We start from the raw sequence: 22,382 nt of genomic DNA, 5'->3' as shown, positions 1-22,382 counted from the left end.
TGCGTGGTTTTGACTTCATTCGCATTACATTCCTTGGAATAATCCTCATGGGCAGGTTGGGAGGATGAGACACAGCCCTCAAGGCTTAAACACAGGCCTCAGTTACAGTGTGTGAATGCAGTGTGGGAATATTGACTCACTGCAAATACAAGCGTTCATTGTAACATATTTCCAACTATTAACACAAAATAAATTCAATTCAAATTTATTTGTATATTAACGATTGACGTCTCAAAATGGCTTTACAGAACATAAACATAAAACAAAATGTTAATATAAATATAATATAAAAAATCAAGATTAATATTAGAGATATTTAAATGTGTTTGTGTTTATCCCCAATGATCAAGTCTGAGGTGACTCAGGTGACTGTGGGGAGGAAAAACATCCCTTTAATGATAAAGAAGGAACCTTTAGAGGAACCAGAGTCAAAGAGGAACCTCATCCTCATATGGGTGACACTGGAGGGTGTGATTATAAAAACCTGTTATACCTCCCATGAGCATTACAGACAACACCTAAAACACATGCACATTTTATTGTATAATATTACAGCCTACACATTGGGAGGTCATAAGACACTACACTGATTCATTAATCAAAAAGAAATCTATATTGCAGTGATCATGATTGTTTACACTTTATAACTAGCTACAGGATCATTGGGATCCTGTTCAAAGTGTGTGTTTTTTGTTAGTTCTTTGTCTTGAAGTGACTCGAATAACAAAAAAACGACACCACGACGTCGAAGCAGTCTCTTGTCTGGAGTGAGTAATTCTCTTGATCAGAAACAGGTACACTGAATTGCGGAATTAACTCTGAAAGCTGAAGGCAGTCAGCAGCAGCTCGCGCGCGCTCACTGGTTAAAAAGAACGGGGAAAAGATGGGCGGGGCTTGTACGTTCGCGTCACGAGCCAATGGCGTGAAGGGAGAGCGAGTCATCGGGCCAATCAGTGAGGGATACAACGTCGCGTCTAAACCCACCCAGCTGGGTATATATTCAGCGATGACAGCTTGTTAATCCAGTGCGTTTGCATCCACATCGCCGCCAGCACAGTTACAACGAATAGTAATTATCTAAAAAAAAAAAATAAAAATAAAGAACGTCAAGAATTTCTTACAAAAAAAAACCAAAAAACTTCAGCATGAAAGCTATAAGTCCAGTGAGGTCTTTGAGGAAAAACGGCGTGACGGAGCAAAGCCTCGGAGTGTCTCGGAGCAAGACCCCCGCGGACGATCCTCTCAGTTTGCTGTACAACATGAACGACTGCTACTCCAAGCTGAAAGAGCTCGTGCCCAGCATCCCGCAGAACAAGCACGTGAGCAAAATGGAGATCTTGCAGCATGTCATCGATTACATCCTGGATCTGCAGATCGCTCTCGACTCCCATTCCGCGATCAGCACTCTCCATCACCCCCGTTCCGCCCAGGGTTCATCCAGAACACCTCTCACCACCATCAACACAGATATCAGGATCCTGTCCTTACAGGTAAACAGCTGGACGTCAACGTGCGCGATCGCGTGCACTACTACTTACACCGTGCACGAGGACACACACAGAGACAATATTTCACTTTATAGATTACAAGCCGTTCGGTTTAGACGCATCGTGCTATAGTTTCTACCGTGCATGCTATGTGCTCACGTGTATACATGATTATATATGATTTATGTTTTAGAAACGGTCCAGGAAGCACGAATCTGATTAAAAGCTTAACGTGTCTCGTCTCTGTTCCTTGTTGTAGACGCCGGAGTTTCAGTCAGACTTGATCACAGAGGACAGTCGGACACTTTACCGTTAACAAGGTAAATAAGACTTTTTTATTCTTCTTATTATTATTATTCTGTCATGACTCTTACTTCTATGATTAAACGATGGCGGTGAAATAAATGGTATTATTTATGATTTGCAAATGTAATGCATTGATGGATGAATTAGTTAATGTGTAGATAGTCTGTCCGATCAGACACGTCAGTACATAACCATAAATCCTGTATACATCAAAAGTGCTGCGTTTTTTTTTATACATCCAAGATCCGGAGTGTTTGATTATTCATAGGCATTAAATATCAGTTTGTATCTAAAATATTTGTGCATGTGCCCATTTAACGCCTAACGAGTAATCTGATTGGAGATTGTATTGAAGATCAATAGGCTTTTTAATTCTAGGTCGGATCAGTCCGATGGTGCTGTTCACTGAGCTACAGTCATATAGGCTGAGAATAAACACAGCGTCTGTAGCGTTCATTGGACAGCTTTTATATTGGGATGCTCATGTTGGACATAAGGATGGATCCGGATTTAATTACATCCCTGTGTCCTATCAGTAGTCAGCAGGAGTGTTTCCTCTGGCCGTAGTTAGAGCAGCTCCATCTGGTCCGCAGCGTTTTGCGCCTCTCACTCGGAGTGTTTGGTTAAATGCTGGAGCTGCGGCTTCCTCCCTGGCGCCAGTCTGTCCGGATCTCCGGCCTGTTTGCTCTGTACTAAATGTCTCTCTCTCTCTCTCTCTGTCTCTCTGTCTCTCTCTCTCTCTCTCTCTCTCTCTCTCTCTGTGTCTCTCTCTCTGTGTCTCTCTCTCTGTGTCTCTCTCTCTCTGTCTCTCTCTCTCTGTCTCTCTCTCTCTCTCTCTCTCTCTCTCTCTCTGTGTCTCTCTCTCTCTCTCTCTCTCTCTCTCTCTCTCTCTGTCTCTCTCTCTGTGTGTGTGTGTGTGTGTCTCTCTCTCTATCTTTCTTTCTTTCTCTCTCTCTCTCTCTCTCTCTCTCTCTCTCTCTCTCTGTGTCTCTCTCTCTCTCTCTCTCTCTCTCTCTCTCTCTCTCTCTCTCTCTCTCTCTCTCTCTCTCTCTCTCTCTCTCAATCTCTTGCAGGTGTTTGCTTAAGACGTGAACACACAGGACTTTGGGAACCGACCTTTTCTCCCCCCAGCTCTCCATTTCTGTTCTCGCCTGGATCTTTTTATTACTCCTCCTGAACGAAGAGGACAATGTATGTGATGTGTTTCTCAGTTCGGACATTGATTTTATTTATCTAAAGACTCATTTAGTCTTTTGTTTTTGGGTTTTTCCCCCCCTTTAAAGACGAAGAAGCACTATATTCCCTACAATGGGAGGGGGAAAACAACAGGAATGGAAGAAGAAATCTCACCTTCTCTTAAACGAGAGATTGGGGCTGTTTTGGTGAAGACGGTGTGAATAGAAGCCTGTGTGCTTCAGTTACTGTACAAAGTTTTGTCTGTTTTTCTTTCTCCCCGTCATTCTTTGGGCACGTGAAGGACTGGACGGCCAATCTGACATGAGCGTGAAACCTCGTGGACTCTTGAGTTATATATCCTGTATAGTTGCAGACGCTGGAATTACCACGCTGCAAAGTGTCATGCTGTATTTAATTATGCTGAAACTTTTTATAAAAGTAATTGTAAATCGTACCTTTTTTATATAAAAAAATAAATCAAATGCTTTATTTGAACCGACATGTCTATTGTAATCTATAGGCTTGCTATATTTAAGGAGCACTATGTTGGTGGCAGGTGCCGGACAGCTGTTTGTGCTGTAAGTGTATATTTAGTCCACCTGAACCTATGTGTGCGTGTGTTCACTATGTCAAGAACAAACAAAACAAGAACTTGTTATAATTGTCTGGATTGGTTTAGTTATAGGGGGGGAAAGAGGACACTGGCCCACTGTCGGTGAATACGGTCCGAACAATGGGCACTAAACTGTACCTTTTGCCTGTTTATTTTATGTTCTGCACCTTTTATATTTAGTGTGTAATTTTAAAAAACTCCTCAATGTACACTTTTTGCAGGTATAAACTACCCTGTTACACATTTTTTTTTTTTTTTAAAGTTTATCTTGATAGCCACTTGAGTAACAAGGCATGGTGCCGTTTGTAGTAAAAGGTCTTTTTATTTTAGGTCACTTATAGACTTTCTGTTTTTTCGTCCATGTCATCTGACATTTTGAAATGCTTCCCCCTTCTCACTATCGGTTCTGGCTTTATTTAAGACTATTAAACGCTAAGCATAGTCTACTAAAACACTAAGTATGCCAGAATAATACACATCTTATAGCACAGCATTAACTCAGGCTATTCTGTAGGTTAGAATACACCAAGTTCTCGTACACAATACACTGGGTTTACATTGGTGTCTAGGATGGTGTGGTGTGCCATTGTTTAGGACACAGCTTAGATTTGGGTACAAAAAAAGGCTTTTCTTTTTAGTTCTAGAGTTAAACCTTTCCTGACTAGTGCTGATCCTCATCAAGCACACACTCTTTATTTATAATGAATATTAATATTCTATATATATAAGCCTAGACTGCATGTAACATAATTCAGGATCTTATTAAGGAGAACACAAAGACTTAACACTACAAATGTAAGTCTTTGTGTTACATTTGTAGCACTACAAATTATTAGCAGAAATTAATTTATGAAGAAAAATATATTTTTTTTTATTGATTAACAGACTAATTAGAGGCCAAAAATAGAGCGCATGTCTCTAAAAGAAAAGAGCCCAGAGGATGTAAAACTGCATTCATTCTTAATGAGTCCAAGTCATTATAAGGGGCATACATGTACTTTCTTGTACACTGAAGAGTGGTTGAATTTATGAAGAGTGCGCCACCTACTGGCAGACTCATATTCACCCTGTAGTAATAGAAAACAATGCAACTGGACTCAAGCTCTCTATCCACTCAAGTGTTCCACTCTATTTAAATACCAGTTCCTGTGATGATTAAATAATGATCCATGCTCCAAATTAGAGAACCTGTAATTAAATACATCAACACGCAGGCTATTAGAATATTTTGTGTGTGTTTGGTCACTTCAATCAACACAAGTTAGATCCATAAAGTTAACAAAGCTCAGGCTTATTTATGCACAATAATAATATTAATAATAATAATGGCATACACAGCATAATTATAGAGAACAGGAAACACAAATATGACTGTTAATTACTGGCCAGTGATGATTCAAGGGAGCTATGGATGCCTCCTATTCAGTTAAATATCACAATATCACAGCATTTCTGTCAGCAAAAATTGTAAACTCCATCCTGATCGACTTTTCAGAGTGAGAGGATTTCATATTAGTTATTGTGTGAACATGACAATTTGTGCTTTGTTTCTGTCACACACACAATGCTATGTGCTCTTGAATAGTATTAAAGACCAGAAACACAAGTGTCTGAAATGCAGTGTTTATTACTTCCTGAAAGACGGTCATGTATTTTGAGGAACTACTCATCACACTTCATACAGCACACAAGATTTTCATAGAATCCTTTTAGCTTACACTAACATGCAGTAACAGCTTCACAACTGATTCATAAATAATACACAAAGCATCTACATACAGTACACTAAATGATACATTTTTGAAGTTGTCTTACAAACAGTACAACCCAAGCATTTTCCTCTTTACTATTGTAACAGTTAACTAATAACCCACCTCTACTTTTTTGCTCACTGATCTAATGTAAATTCGACACAATTCCACACATAGCAGAACAGGATCACAATACAGCCTACAAGAGTTACAGACCTAAATGATTTCATGATTGCATTGTTTTATAGCACACTATTGACCACATGGTTGTTATTACATGAAAATCTTCCATTAAATACATACATTTAGTTACTCAACGTGTCCACTCTGCATAATTGCACATTAATCATAAATGAGAAGCAGGACAATCTCTCTTTGTACCATCTCCTTGAACTCTCTTTGAATTCAGTTCATTTAAAAATAAACATTGTGCTCTTTATAGCACACTCTCTCGTTCTTCATTGCCCTCGTCCTGCGTGGCGTTCGTGCTCTTCATTCGCACTGTGAGCAGGTTGTGGTTAAGCAGAGCTCTAGTGCCAGTGCTCGATCCTGGAGAAATGATGAGGCTGCGCTCATCTCCGTTATTGTTGTTACTGATGGGCGAGTTGCTGCTGGCTGCCTGGTTCAGGTTTGTGACGGCCTGCGTGTGTGTGTGTGAGGTGGCCCAGTTCTCCTCAGGGCTGCTGGCCTCAGACATAGCTTCTGAGCAGATGGACATGCGTATTGTAGTCACACGGTCTTCCTCTTTTGACTTCTCATCCTCTTCCTGAGCCTCCTCACTCTCCTCGTCCTGTAGCGAATGATTAGAGGAGCTGCCGCTCGACCTCATGCCTGAGTCAGAGGACTCTTTTTTGTCTATCCCGGCAGAAACAAAGCTCTTTGCCTGCACCCCGTTTTTCCGCTCTTCCCAGAGAAGGGGTGTAACATCAGTCTCATCAGGCACACACTCCTCCTCATCCTCTTCATTGGGTACGCTATGGTAGCGCGGTCCTGGACCTTTCGTGCGGCTCACGAATGGTTTACGTTCTGGTTTCTCGTCCTCCTCCTCTGTGATCGGATGGAGAAGACCACAGTCCTGGGTAGTGGAGTAATCCATCACATTTTCTCCTGCATTAGAGTTTCTCTTGAAGGTTTTGCGGCCTTCCTGCTCGCTATCCTTGGCCTTGTCTTCTATTCTCTCAGCCCCAGATCCACTTACCTCTAGCTGGGACATGTGAGAGATGTAATCCTGGTAGGCACTACGGTACTCTGCTTGCTGCCTGTCAGTCAATTTACTAATGTCATTGGATGACTCCTGAGAATTCAGACTGGACATGCTGGAAGTCCTGTGAGTCACGACCTGGAGGGACAAACCAAGGGTTTGTGAACGTTGTAAAGGAATGCATGTAAACCAAAATAATCTGAACTTACGTTTTCTGGTAGTATGTTAGTCTGAAGGCAGCTGGTAAACACAATCAATGAACTATATTAAAATCAGAGGTTATTAACTGCAGTGCTCTGATAACCCTGTCCAACAGATCTTGAAGATTTCCCAATTGCAGAGAAGCTCAATGTAGCCATTTAGCTAATTATTAAGTGCTTAATGAGGTACGCTGAGGGAAAACCTCAAACTATGCAGGCCAGCAAGTCCCCAAAGCCGTAGCTACGATTCTCTGTACTGTATCAGAAGCTGTTATTGTTTCATCAGGTGTTCTTTTATTCATTCAATTTTCCAACATTGCAGTATGAAGTAATTTGTGCTCTGTTTGTTTTCTGTGGGGGTTTTGTAGTATCCATGCACACAATCAGATATCAGACAATTACAACGGTTAGTCAACAACAAATTCTTCCCTTTAAAAATCTAGAGGGTAATTAATTCAGATTTACTTCCTTTGACTGAGGAACTCACAAATGCATTTTTCCAAAATGCGTCACTGTTTACCACAGATTCAAAATATAGTTGGAGTGTTTTTTGTCTTTTTCTACAGATGATAGTCATCAGCTTACCTCTACACTGAAACCAAGAGGTAAGTCTGAAGGAGCTGGAGAGATCCATGGCTCAGTTGGGAGAAGCTGTTAACAGGACACCATTAGCCCAGACACTAGACAAAGCTGGCCTTTATAGACATGTGGCAAGCCAAACAAAATTCTATTTGCCAAAACAAAATAAATCATCCTGAGAACACCATCTTCACAGTGAAGCATGATGGTGGGAGCATTGTGCTGAGAGTTACCATTAGGTTGCTTTTCTGACTAATGTGCTCATTAAACAGTCAATGATTTTTGCTGGATGGACTTCAAGAAGCTTCCAGGTTTTAACAACGGATTTAATAGTGCTCAGTAGGATGACCATTTTTCAGATGCACACGAACACTAGAACTACTTCTAGAACTTTGTCCTGGGTTTGGTCTGATAGCTCCTTGGTCTTCATGATGCTTAGGCATGTTCTTTAACAAACTTTCAAGAACAGATGACTTTTTGTTGATGCCATGTATTCCACATTTTAATTTACACACTGGTGCAGTCCAATCAGCTAATTATGTTACGTTTGAGGGCAAATGTTTAGTGATTTCACAGTGCAAGACGAATATTTATGCAATCACATTTTATGGTTTTATTTGTAAATAATTTAGCAATTATAGATTAGTATCACTATAGCAGAGCAATGCATTTCAGTTCCAGGTTGTAAAACTAAACATGTGGAAAAATTCAAGGACCAGAAACTGTAATATCAACAGTTTTAGACGTTGCAGAGAGATGCTCTTGGTAAATGTGGAGTGACAAGTTTGTGTATGAGCAGAAATAGCCAACTGAATGTGTCATGAACAGACTCTCACATGTAGCCCTGCATTAAATGTGTGTGTGTGTGTGTGTGTGTGTGTGTGGTGTGATGTGCAGCAGTCCAGCTCTTCACTTCCTTTGCTCATTCAGGTCAGAGAACACTCCGTTTGTCACTCAGTAAACCACAGGCTATTTCCACTCTACTGATAAACTACTAAAAAGCAGAAGCTGCCGTCTGTTCTTTGTTAGACAAGAAAGCTGCTGTGGTGAAAATGTATGTTTCTCTGAAAGTGTGTACTGACAAGAGTTTCGAAGGTGGATGTTTGTGTATTTATAACTATAGAGCAACACAGCCAGACCAGTGAACCTAAGCTATATATTAATAGATTTAGACTATGAGCATGTGTTTAGGATTATAGACATGTATTTGTGCAGTGACCGTTTAAATACTTATCTATATATAAACATGGTGTTATGTGGATAGTCAGGTCTCACTTGCATGGATAAGGTACATGTCTTATCTTATAGATGGAGCCAAAAAGCCTGCCTTGCCTTATTAAAGCTAAAGTGTGCGACTGACAGTGCTAGCACCTTTGTTCTCAAGATGTCAGCTAACTGACTTTACCACAAAGTTGCACTTTAGAAGCTTGCAGATTGCATCAGCCTCTTTTGGTCTTCAGTAATCTGTTTACGACAGACCGATGGTTGGGCCATTTTTGTTTCCCTCTGCCTATAATTAAATTTACTTATAAACACATATTATGCATGTGTTAACAAATATCAAGGAGACAAGGAGAAGATCACATTCCATTTGTGTTAATAACTGTTTAATCTGTAACACTGTACAACACATTTAAAGTTGTTAATACTTTCTAACCCTTCATTCACATTAGGGAACGACAAAGTGACAAGCGAGCGTTCGACACAGAGCTGCGAGTTCAGCGATGGCACAACAACCGACATTTGAATTGAGAATTACTCAATTCTATACAAATTAAGCATGCTGTGATAAAGTGTTAAAGCAACCACTATCTTAATTCCTCAGATTACTAGTATGTTTTGACTCATGCAGTCCAACATTTTTTTCAATTCCCCATTCACAGCTTTTGTTTCTACATGCATGAAAAACCTATAACTGTGGTTTCATCTTATCACGTCATATATACGACTCCTCTATATATATGTATGAAACATTATGAAGAAAAAATCTCGGAAGGAAGTAGCTTTGATTTTAATGTCTTTGGCAAGTATATGTAGCAAATATACAGTAGTTAGCTTGCTTTGTTAATCAGCAACCAAATTTAATATGAAGCCGAGCATTTGGCATCCATCCATCTATTTTCGGTACCGCTTATCCTACACAGGTTCTCAGGGGAAACACAAGGCAGAGGACACCCTGGACATGGTGACAATCCATCGCAAGCCACAAACACACGCACACACACGCACCCATTCACACACAAGTCAACGCAGGGATGTCGAACAGCCTACAACGTATGTCTCTGGACTTGGATAGGAAACCGTGGCACAGGGAGAAGTTGCACAATAACTTTTAGAAATAAACTACAATTTAAGTGACTTGCTAGTATGGAAGTAGTGTGGGGATAAAATGCATAAATGGATGGATGGATGGATAGATGGATGGATGGCATGTGAAGGAAAGGATAGCATGTGATTGTTGACTTGCTCAGAATAGAGTTTGTATCTTTGCACCCACCATCCAGTGGTTGCTGGGGGGTCTGACGGGCTCCTCCAGTCCGGCAGTGCTGAGCTCCTCGAAGCTGAGGTTTAGGCTGTACTGTAGACCACTGTGGGGGGCTGCTGCAGTACAGACAGGAGAAGGTTCAGGCTGAACCATTGCACTGCTGCCCTGTTCATGAACACTTGCACACTCCTCCTGTAGCAGCTGGCTCTCCACCTGCCGCTGCTCTAGCACCTGGGGAACAGAACAGTTACAAACAAGACCACAATCATTCACCTCAGCATTAGTTAAAGAAAACACGACAGGAGGCAGATTATCTGAAGGCTAGGAATGTTTCATCACTGGAGTGCTAGATTTGGTTAAGCTGAATCAGGACTTTTTTAATTAAAGCGCGACACACAGTTAAGTGTATATAGCCGTTATAAAACAGCTAACAGTCGCTCGCGTATTAACCTTTTTTTCACTCGTATTAACCTCTTTCTGTTAACAAGATAAAAATGAAGCCTATCATGCTACCAAGGGAGCACAAGGTCTTTTACTCACTTAAAGCAACTACCTTACCTCTGACTGTTACAAAATACCGACACTGTAGACTCCTTTCCAAAAATGCTTAATAAATCTCCTCACAGAAACCTTCAAAAATTCTGTCCAAATACATATAGCATTACAGCCCCATGAAGGAAGGATATGGATGAAGAGATTTAGCCTTAATAGGCAGTGACTATTGTCATTCAGTGTGTCTGTATATCTTTCTGGAAAATGTATGGCTTACATAAGCTATCCTGTTCCCTTCCCATTTCCTACAGACATGATTTAGAACTTGATAAATGCTACTTTTTTGTAAAAAAGTCAAGCTATTCAGATCTTCGAATGGATGCTGAGCTCCCACTGACAATAACCTTCGTTCATTCTGAGAGCTGCCATCTTGGACCAGATGGCTGCCTGTTTGTTGGCAACACAACATTCGTTTGTGGTAGCACAAATGGAGATCTGATCAACACACGCTACATGTTTTCCTGATTGCAACCCTGTGCCGGATGTTTTATCGAAAGACGGATTGGTTAAAAAGCCCCCATCAGGCAGCGAGTGTGGGGATAAGTCAGGAGAAGTAACAGGAGAAATTAAAGAGAAACTTTGCTTTTCTATCATCAGGGGGAACAAACCTGTTAGTTAATGCCTTACCATTGCTTTGAAGAGATGCCAGTCCCCAAAATTCATGTCCATCTCCTTCTTCAGCTCCTCCAGGTGACACTGGCACAGGACACGACCGTTCACATTTGCCTGGGAATGCAAGCATGCACAATGTCAACCTTTATCTGATTGTAAAGCTATTCGGTGTGATTTTATCTTATTGTTTGGGATCTGTATGGTCTTCAGGAATACAAGAGGAGAGCTTGTGTTTGGTGCATGTTAGCACATTCTGGAGGCCTGAGTGCTCACGTCTGTACTACAATAGAGATCTTTCAGTAGCTGTTGCTGCACAGCTGTTAGCTTGGATAATGAAGGTCTGAAGGCATTAGTCATGTCATCGCCAACTCTCAGATGGTGATCGCAGGAAAACAGGCCGATAAAATCTGTATACACTGGGGTGGATGATAAAGCTGGTTATGACCAAATAATTAAGGAATAACACATGATGGACTGTGCTGTTATAAAAAAAAAAAAAAACTATCCACATAGGGGTGGTGTGATATGCCCTGACTTGAAGCAGAGGAATAATTCACCCTGATATTGATTATTCTTCATATAACAGCATAGCATGAAGTGTGTTATTTTACTTAAATGACAGCAATTTGTTAATTTGTTGAACAGCACATTAGCCTTTTGATTTCTTTATAGTTACATTTAATGGTATGTGATCTAAGTTAATTCCTGTTCTCACCTACACTGGAATCTCTGAACATTCAGAGTGTTTACTCAGCAGCCTTTCCTATCTCTTGTGTTCTCTCTCAAAGCAGATAAAACAAGTGATGTAAGCTGATGATGGGTGACAGCACCGTGTTGGGTGTTGTTTTTTTTCCCCGATTGTGCAATGATGTGTTTATTTATGTCAGTTAAAGGAATGTTAAAACCTCTCACACCAATTATTCACTGACAAGGTGTTGGTACATGTTTAGAGATAATTTGAAGGAACTGGCCCACATTTCCACTGGCTGAACTATTACGTAATTTGGTGTGGGAGTTTCCTAATGTACAGCTTCTGAATAAAAACTGTGCAGGGCTTTTCCCATTTTCTCTCAGAATCCTTTTACAAACAGCATGATTATATCTGCTATGACATACATTAGGACAGGTTGCTGTGAAATGTGTGTGTGTTGAAGCTTAAATGAAACACAGAATTAATCCTAGTATCAGTAAATAGATCTCTTTTTAGCTCATTGTGAATGCTTCCTCCATGGACTAGTGATTCAGAAAGGTTTAATTCTGTTTAAGTTCCTGCGATGTTCACGTCTTTATTTTAATTGTTGAGCTGTTGTGGGAAAATAAACCAATGCTCCTAGGTCACTGGCATCACTGGTTCTTATTTGCAGTCCAGCAGAATTTTAGTGCTGTAACCAAATTTGACTTTGGTGGCATTTTAGACTATGGTCAAGAAATTAAGACATCCTGAAGTGTGTTTTGTAATCAAATCATACCTTTTTGATTGTAGTGATGTACTGCTCCATCATGTTCGGGTCCAGGCCTTCGATTTGTCGCAGTCTTTCACATACACCGTCTGTGCTAAGAGAGCTTAGAAGCCCAGGGGGTAGTGCAGAATCAGAGTCCTACACACACACACACACACACACACACACACACACACAGGACGTTATATGCATAGCCCTAATATTGCTATTTATTCATGCATCCATGCATTACATGTGGTAGCACATGCAGTGCACCAGTGGTAAAGAAGTTAATGCCAGTGTAGCAGTGGGTTCAGTGTATGAAGCCATCGGGCCAAAGCAGTGAGTTCATTAGGAATAAAACTCACCGGTGAGTGAACAAGTAAAGAATGATACTGTAAAACAAATGCTTGTGTATTTATGACCCACATGCTCAACTGGCTACATCGAGAGATGCAATGTTTATCTGGTCCAACGATACACCACTCCACCTAATTAACTTGTGTGTTTGAGTGCTCATTAGTGGAATCAGGTGGATGCATGTAGGGTTGGAATGAATGCCGACACTGCAGTTCCTTATGGTGAAGCAGGCATTTATAGCATCAATATAAGTCATCATGAATCAAATCAAATGCTCAAATTCGAGTGCCTCTCATTAAAAACGGTGACATGCTGACCAAATAAAGTCTCTGATGTTTACAGGCATCAAACCAAATTGCGATCATCTCTTTAAGCTTCCCCTTCATCGACAGGGAATGTATAAATACTGTATCTAACACCTCGGTGTCAAATGTGTCTAATCAGACTTTTTGTTGTGTCAAATCTGAAAGTCCACCTTAATTTCAAATCTGTCTAGCCAGTATCTGACAAATACCTTTTAGAGATTAGACGTTAAATGAAGAATCTGAGATTTCTGACAGCATTCTTATCACGCACTACCGAATAAAAAACTATATCTCTTTAAAAAAAAAAAAAAAACTTAAAGTAAACCTAGAGAAAGTATATAGCCTCCTTTCTCTACCGAGAATTAAACAAATTAAAAAGTTACATAATGATGAAAGTGTTTCGTTTAGCATGATGCCAAATTTCATTTCAGCTTCAGCTGGGCCCGCTAACTATATATTCTTAATGGCCTCTGTACGGTTAAGACTGGTGCCAGAATCATCAGCTAGATCAAACCGGCTTCGTCTTCCTGTACGCGCTTGTTGTCTCGGGTAGCCAAAGAGATGAGAGATGCCAAGTGCATATACTGTAATGGGTTGGTGCTGATAATGCAAGACATTCCATGAATGATTAATCAAGAAACAGGCGATTTTTACTTCAGTTACGTTCACCAACAGCACTCTGAAGTGTTAGTCTTTTTGTCCAGAGTAAGCACATTGGGGAACAAAAAAAAAAAAAAAAACAAGACATTGGCAAGAAAACTGCTCCTGAGAGGATTTACCATCACATGTTTAAAACCCAGCACTCTGGACTTCAGTATGAATAACAATGCAGGCTTTATGCTATATTGTATAATGTTTTTGTCAGGAAAGGTCTAAAAGTTTCAGTTCTTTTCGGTCCTAAATTAAAATCAGGGGTTAATTTTAAGATGAAAACAAAGCTCATGAGCTGCTAATGCACCTTGAAAATAAGAGTGAAAGTGTGTCCAAGCCTGGCTGCTAACATTGTTCTGGGAACAGATACTGAAAGCTGGTTATCTGGGGACAGTAACTAGAACTGTCCCAGCAAGCCTGAATGAGGAATAAGATTTATGTTAAAGGTCACTGGTGTGAGAAGTGAAAGCTCAGTGTCCAGCTGCAACCATGATATGTGGCCTTTTTCTAGGTACTTCAGAAAAGTTCTAGTGTACAACATTGCCAAACACTTAGAAAGAATTTTTCTTGAACTTTTGACAGTACTTTATGAGAAACGCCTCCTTGTACAGACCTGGATGCACATGTTTTGCTAGCAGGTTCATCAATCTAGCTGTAGTCGAGTAAGAATTAAACAATATTTTAATTCCACGGTATCAGAAATGGCACACTAAGTACTATATGAGGCAGCCAAAGCAAAAGAACGACAGAGAGTAAAGAAAAATGAGAAAGTCTCATGAGTAGGAGCCTTTACCTGCTTCACTCTGGGAGGCTGAAACTTTGTCTGTCCAGGAAAGGATGGGAGAAAAAGGAGGGGGGAAGAGTGGTTATATTAAGAGAAATGAATTAAATTATCATCAGGTACAGAAGGGGATTCAGGAATGAAAATGAAGCTTGTGCTATAATTTGTTGAAGAGGATGAACAAAAGTGAAAGATTTATTTCTAATTACAACTGCGATTTTACATGCAAGTGACAAGAAAACCCAAAATATCTTAATAACAATAAGATGTTTAAGTGTAGAGTTTCAAAGAGCTCCATCCTCATCAGATTAAACATTTTGTCATTGTCTCAAACATACATCATTAACAGTTTCAATGACAAAGGATTTCATGGTCTAGTACACGTTTTATTATTATAATACATTTTTTAACATCAACCTTTAATAGCAAAAGCTCAAATATGCCCTTTATTAAAATAGCTGGGTAATATGGATCATCTATCACTGTGTGCGCACATTTCAATTATCCAAATGGGCTCTTTAACAGCAACCCACCAGAGATGGCAAGTCTTCGGGACAATGATTCAGTTAAGCTAAAAAAACAGTCAAAGCCAAGAGCATTTGCAAAACGGGATGCAGGGATATATATATATATATACACACACACACACACACACACACACAGACATATATGTATATATATATATATACATACATATATGTCTGTGTGTGTGTGTGTGTGTGTGTGTGTGTGTTAGAGAGAGAGAGGGAGAGAGAGAGGCAGAATACATGCTGAAATGTGTATTTGCCCCCTGCTCACTCTGAGATGCAGGCCTTGCATTTTCAAAAGCACCCACCCTGGTATGACGGCCAAGGGAAAGTGATTACAACAATAAAAAAAAAAAATCGCAGCTGGTCATGCTTTATCTCTGAATATAGAGCTCTGATTGTACAATTGAATACTGATTCCATGCATAACAAGAGACAAAGAGAGAATAGCAAGAAAAAGAGAAAACGAAAAGAACAATGCAAACAGGCACACAGAAGTAGAAAGTGATCACTGAGGCACAATAGATGTGAAAGAACTGCGGCTAGTACCAGCGCAAAAGCGTGGAGGACTGCGGACTGTTAGTAGCCTTACAGTCAGATAACCAGGCTAATAAACCTACACTGCCTGGAATACAGCGCTCAAGCCGAATGAAGCACAAGTGAATGATCGAAGCGTGAATCCGAACGTAGAGACAGGGAGAAAAGCCGTTTTCATGGCCTCTTGCAACAAGTGTGCAACTATGGAAAAGCAAGTCAAGGTCATGATGCATGAGCAACCACACACACAATTCCCTTTTACATACACTACAGACCAAAAGTATGGAAGCAAGCGTGTTCTAATCTTTTAAAAAAAATTCATTTGCCAACAACGCAACACAACACGTGTTAATATCTATTTAATGTGAAAGAGCGTTTCTAAAACACGCCAACGTGTCAAAGGAATAGAGTGTAACATTTTATATACAGAAAAGCTTTGCTGATAACAGTTCATGTTCAGTTCATTCTCAGGTTTGTATTAATTTACAAAGATTTATTCAATTCCCTCCTAATTTACACTTGATCTTCCTGGAGTATTTGAAATGTGACAAATATGATTTTATTACTAAAACTTGTTTTAAAATGTTATAATGCCTGTACTAAAGAATGCATGCTTAAATATGCACTTTATACATAATTACAAGTTCTTTGTGTGGCTTGTATTTTTATGCCTGAGGTATATCATAGCTACTTGACGCAACTGCCGTTATTGTAGAGATATTTTACATGTTTGGGGTTATATAGCCAATCATGTCTCTCTAAGCTTCTGCAGCTCTACTTCAAGATGTACTCGATATCACTAATTTTCATTAACTAGCTACAGATTCAATTCAATTCATTTTTATTTATAGTGCATCTAAACATAGACCCTGAATTCACGGATAGGTCACAAAGCAGCTTTGAATGATCTAAAATTATTTACAGCGGTGTAAATATATTACTGTAAATACGAGGTCACAGTGGCAACTCCATGAGCATAAGAAACCTTGAGAGGAATCAGATTCACAAAGGAACTCATCCCTTTTCTACGTTAAACTGGTTAGTCCGCTAATAAATAATTATAGTATAGAGGTGTAGAAGATAAATAAAGATATATACAATAGTATAGACCCTGTTTATGCTTTTTGTATGCATGTATGAGTTGTGAGTCAAATGAAATCATTAAAAGTGAAATTCTAATCAAATTAGAATTGAATCAAAATTGTTTAGTTTTTTTTCTTAGAGGAATCCAGATACCTGTTAGAAGCACTGGGAAGTTTATGAACAAAATGATTGAGCAGAATAAATATGCAATTTTTTGACTCCTATTTTCATTAAATAATTATAAATTCTATATATACATTTTTTCCATTTGACTCACCTTCATTATTTAATTTTATATCAGAGGGAAGTATTCTGTAGTTCAAATGCTTGCATTTGCTGCCGCTTCAAAATTCTTGAAATTTGCGATGCAACTTTTTTGTGCGGAAAGCTGCTAAAAATGGCAAAATTACAAGAGGATTCTTTTAAACTTCTACCAATGAAGACGCATGTAACTTCTTTCTCTGATAGATTCATGTACGTTGAGTACGTCTAAGAGAGCTTTGGCTGAGTGCTTGTTGTGACACATGACACGTCTTGGAACAAATCTGCAGTAAATTTGAAAAATTGCTCCTCCAAATATTACTGGAGGGACTGAAGTGTAGTTCATAGAGCAAATGTATAGATGTGGAGCACTGTGTAGTATAGCAGACAATAAGTCATTTTATCAGGAGACATGTCTTGGCACTGTTTTCACTACAAATTACTTGCAAAAATATGCACAATTTCAATTTCATCTGTAAATGTTGCTGTTTGTTATCCCATTAAAATGGCATGTTCTTCCAAATTTTGGCCTATAATGCATAAAAAAGAGAGACACACACATCCACACACAGTAACACTTAATGGATACCATAAAGGGGTAGGTGAGGAAGGGGGAACCTTCGAAGGCATCTTCTCTGATAACACCCTGATGAAGAGAAAGATGATGAGGGTAAAAAATAGGGGTGAAAGTGAACCAGGAGAGAAAGTTCTAGATTTGTGGATCACTCACACACACACAGTTATATCATGGAATCTTTAGGTCACTTTTCTGTCTGTTAATAGATGCATGGTGGTATCAATTGATGCAAAAATGGTGCTCAAGCCTGAAAAAACTCTGTTACTCCATGTTGTTCTACACAATGGTTCTCAAACACCATATGAGAATGCATAGGCACTGCACATGTTTAAGTGGTCCATGATCTAATACGTCAGAGTTCATGAAGGGCTTGGAAAGTAGCCAGTGTGTTGAATTAAGTGTAATGGAGACATTAAAAAAGACCAAACTGTGCAGCCAATGGTGATCTCAGCCGATCACTTATCTGCACCAAAATACTCACGTGGCTCAAAGGGATAATTGTGTACTTACTAGTCCAGAGTTGTGGTCCTTAAGGAAGGCCCGTTTGGAGGAAGGTCGGGAGGGGGCATGGAGGGAGTTGCCGGGATAATGACGGGGCACATGATAGACATGAGGAGGGAAATATGGCTATGAAGGTGGAGGAGAAAGAGGGAGAAGGTTCAGACCATGAACAAATAAGGACAGGATGGGATGGGCTATATATTAAAAAAGGCAAAAAAAAAACCAAAAACTAAATAAAATGTCTAAAATTATGAGCATGGCCATAAACAATCATTTTTCAGCCTATTCAGTAGTACCATGTCAGTAAGGCCTATGGCTGTGGGTGTGTGTGTCTCACCCGGTTGTAGAAGGGATGCTGTGGGCCAGTGAGACCGCTGAAGTAGCTGCTGTGAGTTTGTGCAGGAAAGGAGCTGGTGGGTGAGCAGGCTGTAGGACCCTGGCCAAACACTGAGTGCGGCCTTGCCGGTGCCTCCTGAAGGGGCATTGAGGGATAGTTCACTCCTCCCAGGTGCATCTGCTCCCTGGCATCACGCACATCTTGAAAGAGAAAGAGAGAGAGAAAGAGAAAGAGAGAGAGAGAGAGAGAGAGAGAGAGAGAGAGAGAGAGAGAGATCATTTCTAATAGAGGATTATAATTGCAACATGTGTTTAAACACATTCATTTACTCCCACTCATGGTTAACTTTAGCCAAATGAAGTACAGCATTTTTAGTAAGTCCTGTGAGAAAGGAGAAAAAAGGCCTGGCTCTGTGGGTTGGTTCTCAAAACAACAAACAGTGATGACCAAACAGTCTCCTCCCAAAAGATTCGGAAGATTACCAGTACAATGTGCCAAAAAAGTCTGACAACACTTTTTTTCCTGTGTGCTGTAATCATATGTTTCTGCTTGGGGAAAGAAGCAGTCCGAGTAACTCTGAAACATGGAGGCAATTTTGAATGATGTTTCACATCCTGAACTAAGCACAAAAGAACCCTTGTTTCTGTCTCATAGCTAAAAAGTGGAATTATTTAAAGTCCTGGCCTGAGCTCTTGACACACCCCGTAAAGGAGACCGATGCTCTGAAACATAGCACGGAAGCTTAATAACGGTTAATATGAGGAAACTTCATCTCTCTGGTCTAAAATTGGTGTTTAGATCTAGAAGATGAGTGTTTTATAGCTCCCGATAAGTGGGGTGGGTGGCTGTATACTGCACCTGCAATTATCTCTCGAAGTTTGGGGTCCAGGTTGACAGTGCAAGGTAGAAACATCTCCACGTCATGAACCGTGAGCACGGGGGTTCGGGAGGACAGGAATACTTCAAAGCTGCGGATGTCTCCGTCTATTTCCAGGAGGGGTTCCACATCTTTGGTGGTGGGGATGTTTTTGGAAATCCTGAAGCAAAATGAATGAAAGATTCAGTCAGCGATTTTTGGTGGAAGTTAGATATAGCTTTAAAATGTGATGCTCAAAACCAAACAAACAACAACAAAAAATTCTTTAAAGTTTTATCGGAAAGTCTTACACATGACTTGAACGCTATGATTTTTCAAGTCAGCGTAATTCCAACCTAATGCAGTCGGGTGTTTTATTAAAATCTAAACCCTGACCTCTGCTCGAATGCTCATCTAAAGCCAGCAGAGGAGGATCTGAAGCTCATGGATGGCTACAAATACAGTATTATTTATTATTTTTGAAATATTTCTGGTAACGCAACCCCTTTTCTGAATGAGCCTGGATCATACTGATTGATGATATATACGTGTTGTCATTTCCATTATCCGCATTTTCTTTATTCTGTCTAATTGTCCAATTTGACAAAGTACATGTTCTAGAATTCGGCTACGGCTTTTACTGGGATCTTGTATAGTGGAAAAAGCACTAAGTAAAAAGCCTGCATGAAATTTGCAGTGTGAAACAGCCTTAAAGCTTCTGTTCAGTAGTCAACATGCACATGTTGATTCAGACTGACTGCTAAAGACCATGAATCAATCTGAAGCTGTACTGCTTTAATATGTGCGCTTTCAGTCTCTACAGAAAGTAGCCTGGAGCTCAACAAACCACAATGTCAGGCAGTATGTGATAAATCACTTTCTGGCATGGGAGTTAATATCAGATGCAGCTCAAGATTTGCTACTGATGAATGCAGAGGTTTTGTGCATATGCAATATTTCTTCTTTTATCTCTCCATCATTCTGTCTGTTTGGACTGTGAGGGTTAGCTCTACTGGGATTTCCCATGTACTAACAGGCTGGTTGGGAAGCACAGGCTGCTTTTTTTTTTTTTTTTTTGAGAATGTGCTTGGACTTTTACCATGTAGCGATTGAGCTCAGCGCTTACCATAGCATCATGGCAGCGGGTTAAGTAATCCAGTTTGAGTTTGAGGCGAGCACAATGGAGCTCAGTGATCAAGCTGACGTGCTGAAAGTGCTATTAAGCACCTGGAGAGAGCTAATGGAGTAAGTGAGTCCCTAAAATGTTTTTACTTGAATTCTCACTGAAAGATGTAGCTTCTGCTATAAGTGTAGCTTATACTGTACAATACTGTAGGGATTCAACTGGCACATGCTTTCTGATCCAGGTTTTAAAAATCATCATGAATCTAGGCAAAATAGCCCCTTATATTGCAGTTGTGGGAGGGTTGGGGGTGCTATATTGTCTGTACACATTAGTTACACATTAGTACTATTTAGTTTTATTCATTAGTTATTTTGTTAAGAAACATTTACCATGTGATGTGCTATTACTTGCTAATACTTTTATATCAATACTACATTTTGTACTAATTTGTTCCCTGATTATTCATTTCACTTATGGCTAAGGTTGGGAACCGAGAACCGGTTCTTATTCAGAACCGGTTCTGTTTTTTAACAGGAACCGGATCCGCGAGGAATATTTAAGTTTCGGTTCCAAACGCGGTTCCGATGCGATGACGGGCAAAGCGCTGGGAGCGGTCACTTTAAATAGCCATGTCTTACCTCATGAATATTCATTGTTTACACTGTTTACAGTCACACAACCAAATTAACGCAGTTTATCACAGAAATCAGTCACTCGCGCTGCTGTGCTGAGGTACACTTTGTGTTAAACACAGGGGCGGTTCTAGGGTCTCATCTTTAGGGGGTTTTAGCCCTCAGTGAGAATTTGAAACAGGAAGAGTTTTATATTATATGACTACATAGTAAGCCAAAAGTTATGGTATTATTAAATGGCAAAAGTGGACACCAAAATTTTATGCATAATGTAACGATGCCAATTTTGAATCAAATCAGTTCTTGTATGTGTGAATTTTCTACGAACAGTGTGTCCAATTAATGCAGTCATTAATAAAAAATATTCACAAGACAAAGACCAAATCATTAAATGTTATTTGCATTTAATATTGAATGGATTGTTTGCATTAATATTTTGTTTGTGCTACAACTCTGGTAATAAGAATAGTGAAATTTCACTGCTTTTGGTTGCCGTCTTTGCGGTTTAACCGCCGATTAACGTTATAGATAAACGCCTCCAGCTCTGACTGCGCGTGCACACTGCGCGTGCCTGTGCTTCTCCGTTCAAATAAAGCAGACAGCTGATGACGCACTTTTGAAAGACTACAACGCACGCGCGTAAAAGCAAAGTAAAAAAAAAAAAAAAAATCGCTCTTGGATCAAACTGATAAATAATTTTCTTTCCCATCGAAAACATGTCCTGCATTTTAACGTAATTTTTATTTTTGAAAGAAAAAATTATACTTATAGTTTTAGGGTGGCTGAGATCACAGACAGGGGGGCTGGAGCCACCCTAAAAAAGGGCTAGAACTGCCCCTGGTTAAACATGTCTAAAAAAAAAAGTCAAGTGTGGATTCATTTCCAAAGCTACAACAATGAAGTAAATCTACCCCCTCCGAGAGGTTTTTCTTCACAGTTGGAGATACAATAAGCCAGGAAAGGTCTCGTCTTCTCCCAGAGAAAGCAGACGTTAATGTTTCTTCAGAAAAATTGCTAACTGTTTTGCTACGTTGTAATTCTGGATGTTAAATTTGATGTTGGATTTATTTAAATTTAAATTGATATGAATTGAAATGCTCTGTTTAAAATATTTAAAGAGTGATTAATAAACACAAATGGAATTGTTTAAGTATTGTGCATTATTTTTCACATTTATTTTATTATGGAATCGGAATCAGAACCGGGAATCGTAAGGCAGAACTGGAACCGGAATCGGAACCGGAAAATTTCTTTTGATACCCAACCCTACTTATGGCTCACAAGACAATTTATAAAAGGCATTCAAATTCATATATAGTGCCAGTCCACAACAAACCGCGTACACTTGCAACCCAATTCCTGACTTCAGAGTCAAATACAGATGGCTGTGGAGCACAGTGAACTTTGTGACAGCTGTGTTCTCCAGCAGTGAATGGGTATGACAGGG

At 39.7% G+C, this 22,382-nt stretch overlaps 2 protein-coding genes across 7 annotated transcripts in view; one reads left to right on the top strand and one right to left on the bottom strand.

Annotated features, from left to right (window-relative positions):
- Positions 1–1,019: 1,019 nt before the first annotated feature.
- id2a (inhibitor of DNA binding 2a) lies at positions 1,020–3,464 on the top strand. Its single transcript, XM_060880041.1, has 3 exons — positions 1,020–1,490; positions 1,747–1,807; positions 2,867–3,464. The coding sequence occupies exons 1-2, from the start codon at positions 1,146–1,148 to the stop codon at positions 1,801–1,803; spliced, it is 402 nt and encodes a 133-aa protein (XP_060736024.1). The 5' UTR covers positions 1,020–1,145; the 3' UTR covers positions 1,804–1,807; positions 2,867–3,464.
- A 1,727-nt stretch (positions 3,465–5,191) lies between these two features.
- Positions 5,192–22,382, bottom strand: part of kidins220a (kinase D-interacting substrate 220a) — a 52,160-nt gene continuing 34,969 nt past the window's right edge. For 3 of the 6 annotated variants that reach the window (XM_060880035.1, XM_060880036.1, XM_060880037.1), the window contains exons 23-31: positions 19,180–19,358; positions 18,322–18,521; positions 17,994–18,110; positions 17,496–17,552; positions 14,511–14,540; positions 12,432–12,560; positions 10,978–11,076; positions 9,811–10,029; positions 5,192–6,672 (exon numbers count right to left, since the gene is read on the bottom strand). In XM_060880035.1, the coding sequence (XP_060736018.1) occupies positions 5,770–6,672; positions 9,811–10,029; positions 10,978–11,076; positions 12,432–12,560; positions 14,511–14,540; positions 17,496–17,552; positions 17,994–18,110; positions 18,322–18,521; positions 19,180–19,358 (1,933 nt within the window). In that variant the 3' untranslated portion in view covers positions 5,192–5,769. The remainder of the gene's footprint in view (positions 6,673–9,810; positions 10,030–10,977; positions 11,077–12,431; positions 12,561–14,510; positions 14,541–17,495; positions 17,553–17,993; positions 18,111–18,321; positions 18,522–19,179; positions 19,359–22,382) is intronic. The other 3 variants (XM_060880038.1, XM_060880040.1, XM_060880039.1) reach the window with 3 other exon arrangements.

The sequence above is a fragment of the Tachysurus vachellii genome, chromosome 10 (genome assembly GCF_030014155.1).
Source record: "Tachysurus vachellii isolate PV-2020 chromosome 10, HZAU_Pvac_v1, whole genome shotgun sequence".
NCBI classification, from domain to species: domain Eukaryota; kingdom Metazoa; phylum Chordata; class Actinopteri; order Siluriformes; family Bagridae; genus Tachysurus; species Tachysurus vachellii.
This window is presented reverse-complemented; position numbering and strand designations above follow the sequence as displayed.